Raw genomic sequence first — 7,404 nt, 5'->3', positions numbered from 1 at the left:
TATCTAGAGCTCTAATACTATATTATGATACCACTCATTCTAGAAGTTTACGCTGATAGTTAAAGATGACACTAATAGTTATATCTCTAATACTCCCTAAATCTTCATTATATATATCGTACAAATATTATATTATCTCCTCATACTTTCTTTTATAGTTATTAAAAATTAAATTATACTTCTGCCACTTACACTGATTTATTAATGGAATGACAAATTATTAATGATTATCTATAACAAAGTCATTTTAGTGTAAGTCTTTTTATTTTACTTTCAGAGCATTTAATAATGCCTTTATGTTGTATTTGCCTACTTAAAAAGACCCTATAGAGTATAGACTATAGACAAACTCAAAATATTAGTGTGTGTATTGTGTTCGGAAATTGCGGACCGTAATCAGATTTGGACCCGTGCTCGATGTCGCTTTTTTATTTCAGCTCGTAACTAAGAATTTTTTTAATATTATTTTTTATTTTATTTTAAAAAATAAAATAAAATAAAAAACAAATAAATACATTTTTAAATTTTTTGAATAATTGATATATAAAAATAAATATTTAACTAATAATAATTTTTTAAAAATTGACTAAAAATTAAATTTTAAAAAATAAGTAATATTTTTATTTTTATTTTGATGTTGAATTTTTAATAATATTTTTGAACAATATAAAAATTTAGATGTATTTTATAGAGTTAATACTCAAAATGACACTCAAAATTTGACTACCGATTCAATTTGATCTTTCAATTTTTAATTGACCAAATTTATATCTTAAAATTTAAGACGTAGTTTAGATTGATCTTTTCGTCCAACTCCATTATCGGAGTGATGACGTGGCACCCAAATCTCACCACATGCTTCTCCTTCTTCTTCTTACCATGGCTATCACCACCTCCCCTCTACCAACACCCTCCCTTTCCCAACAAACAATAACATTCATAACCCACCAACACCCACACATTTTCACGACCATCACTTATAAAAAGTCTTTCTATTATCTGATCCTTTTCTTTATCACCATCACTGTCTTTCCTCTACCAATCACCAACAAACAACATTAACAATCGCTATTAACAAATTGAAGAGAAATAGAAAAAGAAAAAGAAACACAAAGATTGGTGCAATGGGTAATGGTGCTTCGAATTTGGGGCAATGAGTGATATGACCTTGTGTTGATGGTAACATTAAAAATGCATTGCTTAACACGTATGCTAAGTGTGGTTACATGAAAATGGGGTTCAAGATTTTTAACATAATTGTGTATAAGGATGTTATTTCTTGGGGTGCTATTATTTGCGGCATAGCGATGAATGGTCAGGGAAAGTAAGCATTGTAGCTCTTTTCACAAATGGTGGTTCATGGTGTTTCTCCTAACGATGTCACATTCATTGGTTTATTGTTTGCTTGCAGTCATGAAGGAATAGTAAGTGTAGGTGTTATGCTCTTCAAAGCTATGGCGGTGAAAATGTGTGGGTATTGGTGGGTTGTGATTTGTGAATATTGTTGTTTGTTGGGGGAGAGAGAGTGTTGGTAGAGGGGAGGTGGTGATGGCGATAGTAAGAAAAAAAAGAGAGGCATGTGGTGAGGTTTTAGTGTCACGTCATCACTCTGATGATGGAGTTGAACGAATATTGGATATTAAATAGACAGATAAAAAATGAAGAAAAATTGGATATTAAGTAGATGGATATCCGAAAGAAAAACAATAAAATTTTTTATAATCAAAGAGATTGATACACGATTCCAATGGTGGGATTGTATAATTGGTGATAGATTATTCACCAATTTATAATGTTAATATTAAGGAAAAGATAAGATTAGAGTATTTAAATCAAAATAAAGCCTTATAAATTGAAGATAGAATTTTAAAAATAAGAAAGATGAATAATAAGATAATAATTTTTTTAACGATAAGAAAATTTAAAATGGCGTAGTACATAATTCAATTGATTGGGTAGCACAACCAATCGATTAAATTCGGAAAATCCATATTGTTTTGATGACTTCAATCGATTGGATAACACAACCAATCGATTGAATTGTGAGACCTCAGGTTGTTTTGAAGCATTCAATCGATTGGATAGTATAAGCAATCGATTGATTTATAAAAAATCCACATTTTAGTCATCGTTCAATCGATTGGGTAATATGACCAATTGATTGATTTTGTGAAAATCATGCAGCCTTGCAATTTTCAATCGATTGTTTTGTGATAACCCGTAGTCCAATCGATTGATTTATGAGAAACCTGAAATTCAGTTGATTGTTTTGATAATCCAATCGATTGATTTTGAAAGAAACACGATTTCACAGCCCTGGACGAACGTCATGGATCAAATATAAACTTTTAATCGATTGGAATGGCCAAAAAGTTTATTACGATCAATGGAAGATCTAATTCGTTATTATTTTTGTTTTTTATTGTTAATAAACTTAATAGATGAATAATAAAATAATAAGTTATAAAATAAAAAATAATTCTTATAATTAAATAAAATATATGGAGTTAATTTATAATTAAAATTAGAAAAGGATTATTTAGCAGTTGTTAATAAAAACTTAAAAAATATGTTTTGTTATGGGACTATTAAGTGGTTCAAACGTTCTAGGACATAGAATCCAATGCCAAGTTACTTTTGAAAAGTTTTACCAAACAATTATGTCCTTGAGTTGTGATGTGTCGGTATGCGAATGATTATTTTTGTCTATAGATGGTTATCTTTTAGTGCCGATGAGGGTCTTTGTTGATGAACCAGCGACGGTGAGGAGAATTCCGACGGCGACAATGGAGCTGGTTAACGACCAAGCGACAGCATAAAAAACTCAGGAGACAACGATAATGTCCGGTGAAGGAGAGAGTGATGTCGGCGAAAAGACTGGTTGGTGAGGCGGCGACGGCAAAAGATTTGGGGAGAAGCCGGTGTTTTGGTAAATTAGAATATAATAAATATTTAAAATTTTTGAATTACTGAATGAAGTTTTTGGTTAGATAATTTAGATGGAATATTTTTTCTTTTTAATTTTATTGAGCTAAATCGGTAACTTTTTTATTGTTTATCTAACAAAGTTGTTTCTCATATGTTTATTAATCTTTGGTGAAACTAAGTCTCTCCATCACAATGCCGATTTGAAACTTGAAAGTATCAAACGATGTAACTTCCTAAATAACAACTAACAATTGACAGTTTATTATAAACATATCCATCCGTATAAACAAAATTAAAGAACACAAAAATGATTTGTGTGCAAAAGTGTAAGATTTTTATGACAAATATTTCATCTTTTAATTCAGTGTTTTTATTTTTTTCAGAAATGAAGTGTTTCTATTAATTATGCAGATATGTATGCCACTGTAGTATGTAAATTATAGAAGTTGAGTTTGTTTATTACATTCTGAATTTAGATCGTTGTTTATGTGATTCTAAATTTAGTTTGAATGCTGAGTTTGAATTCTTTATTTGATTCTTTTCTTTTTAAATTTTTTAGCTTTAGAATTAATTCTTTGCCACTGTTGATTTGAATTTTTGTGTAAATTTATATTTTTCATTGTTGTTGATTACTTGAATTACTTGAACTCTACGATGTTGTCTTTTTCCACCTTTTTTTGACCGTCCTCGTCTGGATTCTGATTTTTAAAAAATTTCGCTTATCAGTAACTTCGATCTACGCATTTGAATCTCTATTTCTGGTGAAAGTCTATCAGATAGAGAGACTCGATTTGAAGGGAGCAACGGCATTCTTCGTCGTTTGAGGTGTAGGCGGAAGTAAAGTATTTTTTTTTGTAATGGACTTGAGGTTGAAGATAAAGGACGAAAGTAATTTATAGATTTTATTAAAAGGTCAACAAAATATTAAAATTTAAATACTTTTAAAATACGAAACTCACCTTTTATGATATAACGTTAGTTTCTTTGTTTAATGGTTTTTATCAGCATTTATAAAGTTGATGGATATAAATGATTATTTTTCATATAAAAGAAAGAAAGATGCAACATGCAACGCATTTCTTCTTCTGTCTCTATATAAATACATAGTAAAAGTGTACAAAAAACAGAGAAAAAGTGAGAGAGAATGATAAATTTATGTGGGTTTCATCAATTTTTATTTGAAGAAAATATTCTTCCACCACTAAACATATCTAGTTTCTGTATTCTGTGTACATTAGTAATATGTAGCGAGTATTTGTCTTATTTTCCACGTTACTTAAATTTGGAGGCGCCACTAGGTATGAAAGTAGAGATTCCAAAGGCTTGTACACACTTGAAACTACAATTTATGTAAGATGATTTGGGCCCCATGCATTGGTTTAAGAGTAAGGAAAACGAATGGAGCATGTGCATATGCAGGGGAGAGCTCAAATGTGAAGCGTTGTAAAAGCAATGTCAAGAATATCTTTGCTTCCATTAAGGAGAAGTTTTGGCCAATGCATATTCTAGGCCCCCATCCAAAAGGAAAATATGAGAGCCGACCCTTAGTCGCTTTAGCAATTCCTTCAGAAAATCTTTCTGGTTTGAACTCTGTTGCATCATCACCCCATAATTCACGATCATGGTGGATCAAAAGTATTGGTAATGTAACCTTAACTCCGGCAGGTAGTGATAGATTTTGCATCTTTATATCTTTCTGGACTCTTCGATTGAAAAAAAGGACCGGCGGGTATAGCCTTAACACCTCATTTAAGATCATTGTCACCTATGTTTAAAATTATCTTATCAATCAACATGTCACAATAAATTATACTAAGTAGAACAAATTATATATACATGCTTACAGTTTTAAGGCGATTCAGGCCATCACTGTCTGGCTTTCGGTTGCCAAAGACTTGGAATACTTCCTCCCTCGCACGCGTTTGCCATTCCGGATACCTACTTAGCATCACCACTGTCCATACCATCAAATCAGCTGTCGTTTCTTGGCCTGCAAGGTAAAATGTGTTGCATTCTTCCACTATCTCTCGATTACTCATTCCATCTTCTTTTATTTCTTTGCTGTTTGATTCCAAAAGTATCCCTAATAAGTCACTCTTGTTAACCTCCTCACCATCCTTCATTGCTTTCTCTCTTTTGCTAACGATAGCTTCGATTGATGCTTCTATCTCTCTATCAATTTTAATCATACTCCTGTTAACACTATTAGGAAGCAACCTACAAGATAAATCATCATTAACAACATGATGAGAACCTAAATAGAATAGATTTGAACTAGTTATGTCTTATTACCACCATCCTGGGATGTGAAGATATTTTAATCTCACTATAAGTGTAGCTTGCTTGGTAAGGAGTTCGAAAATTCTTTTTCCTTCTTGATAACTGCTTCCAAAGGCTGTTCTGGAAATAACATCGCAAGCCAAATTTTGGATGGAAGGCCATACATCAATGTCGCATTTACCCTCTGAAGACAGCATCTCCTCCCATTTAGTAATCACATCATCGCAGCATTGGACCATTGTTGATGTTAGAACCTATATATATATATTTAGTAATAGTAAAGTAGCGCAGTCAGCAATGCTTAACATACATATTTAAATAAATAAATATAAGAGAATTTATTTGAATAAAAAGCAAATTAAGCCAACTTTTAATTTTTCGAGATGGAAAGCAGGGTTGATGATCTTTCGATGTGTGTGCCATTGTTGGTCCTCATAGTTTGGAAGTCCAGAGCCCAGTAACGTGGCAAGACGCATCAGATTAGGCTTCTCTTTCTTGAAGTAACGGTTATTGGTAAGAACTTCTTTAATATGCTCAGGGTTTGTGATATTCACCTTGAGTGTCCGACCTTCCCAAAAGAATGAATTCTTCCCTGTCCATCACACGAGTTTTTTATGTTATCAACAGCAGAAGCAAAAAAATTATACGACTTGAGAATTATATAAGTGGGAGCGAACCAAATTTCATGATAACATGATCGGCTTGGGAATAGACACGTGGAGCTATGTCCTTGTCATCAGAGAGAGTCATTGGCTTCGTGTTATTAGAAGAGGAGTTGTTGTTGGCGAAGAGCGTGTAGGGGTTGCCATGGAAGCCTTGCTCCCTGAGAAGGGTCTCGAGCTTCTTAGGCCTCAGCAAGAGCCAGTTCAGCAGCTTCCATCCCCCCACCGCCACCAGTAGTCCAACCGCCGTGACAAACCATGTTAATGAAGAGGAAAGCATCACCTTCTCCATTAGTGTGTCTGTGTGTTTGTGTGGGATTGGATCGGAGAGCACAATCAATATTTCAACGCACATCCAAACAAGAAGGAAGGTGAGAGTGCAATTGTGCAAACAACCAGCCAACCTTTATTTTATTTTCTCAGTCAACTACTTGGATTGAAAACTTACTTTAAGTAAAATTAATAGTTAAAAGATATTAGATGAAAAATTAGTTAAATTAATTAAATTATTTAATTATTTTTAACTATTAAATTCATATGATATCTGATTTCTCACTATATTTATAATATGTACAATACGTACAGATAATATTTTTGTTATTTTAATTAAACGTGGTGTTGGAGTAGTTAATTTTAGTGAGGCTTTTTTAATCAATTCAAAATACGTTTGTTATAAAATATTGATTCTGTTTCTTATACGCAACCGCGGTGCAAGATTATTAATGCTTGCTGCATTCATCGCGCAATGTGCAATTAATTATACTATATAATATAATTTGATAAATATTATATTATTTAAAACTTAATTAAATAATATATAAATTAATATTAAATTTAAATTATTTATATTAAAAATATTTCGTAAAATATTTATTTTATAATTTTTATATTTTTTGTATAAATTAAATACAATTTATTAGTTTAAAAATTTGTATTTATTTATTTTTAAAAATAACTTAAATTTTTTATATTAGAGTGATATAAAATTATATTTTTATTTGTTGGTGTGTTACTTTTATTTTTATATTTATTTTACTTGTCATATTTTATCTTTTTATATGGTATTTTTTACTTTGTAAATAATTAAAGAAAAAACTAAAAATAAAAGAATAAAAATGAGAAACACCAAAAATATAATATAAAATTATAAATTAATTTTATAATCATAATATATTTGAATATACCTAGTAAAGAAATGTGTCAAATTTAAATTTACATTTAGAAAAATAAATGAGAATAAAAAATACCAAAAATATGATATAATATTATACATTAATTTTATAATTACGATATATTTAAATGTATTTAGTAAGAAAATATGCTAAATTTAATTTTCTTAAAAGAATTTATGTTAATCATTATGAAAGATTAAAAAATAAAAAGTAATAAAAGTTTTATGTAGCATACATAAATAGACCTAAATAATAATATAGTAGTAAGAATATTAATATATATAAATTATAGAATTTTAATATTTGTAACTGAAATTTTATAATTATTATTATTATTATTATTATTATTATTATTATTATTA

The 7,404-nt window shown here is 30.1% G+C and overlaps 1 protein-coding gene across 1 annotated transcript; it reads right to left on the bottom strand.

Annotated features, from left to right (window-relative positions):
* Positions 1-4,063: 4,063 nt before the first annotated feature.
* LOC112797321 (11-oxo-beta-amyrin 30-oxidase) lies at positions 4,064-6,266 on the bottom strand. The gene is made up of 5 exons (XM_025840192.3): positions 5,886-6,266; positions 5,577-5,800; positions 5,221-5,462; positions 4,773-5,145; positions 4,064-4,693 (listed from the first exon to the last, which is right to left on the bottom strand). The coding sequence occupies exons 1-5, from the start codon at positions 6,223-6,225 to the stop codon at positions 4,268-4,270; spliced, it is 1,605 nt and encodes a 534-aa protein (XP_025695977.1). The 5' UTR covers positions 6,226-6,266; the 3' UTR covers positions 4,064-4,267.
* Between the last annotated feature and the right edge of the window lie 1,138 nt (positions 6,267-7,404).

This window comes from Arachis hypogaea, chromosome 4 (assembly GCF_003086295.3).
Source record: "Arachis hypogaea cultivar Tifrunner chromosome 4, arahy.Tifrunner.gnm2.J5K5, whole genome shotgun sequence".
Taxonomy (NCBI): domain Eukaryota; kingdom Viridiplantae; phylum Streptophyta; class Magnoliopsida; order Fabales; family Fabaceae; genus Arachis; species Arachis hypogaea.
This window is presented reverse-complemented; position numbering and strand designations above follow the sequence as displayed.

Bases quoted from the DNA above. Each gene is read 5' to 3' on its own strand.
- LOC112797321 (XM_025840192.3), bottom strand. From the start codon at position 6,225: ATGTGCGTTGAAATATTGATTGTGCTCTCCGATCCAATCCCACACAAA. The intron at 5,801-5,885 runs GTTCGCTCCCAC...TGTGATGGACAG, and splicing joins TCATGTTATCATGAAATTTG to GGAAGAATTCATTCTTTTGG. The intron at 4,694-4,772 runs GTAAGCATGTAT...TTTTAAACATAG, and splicing joins GCCTGAATCGCCTTAAAACT to GTGACAATGATCTTAAATGA.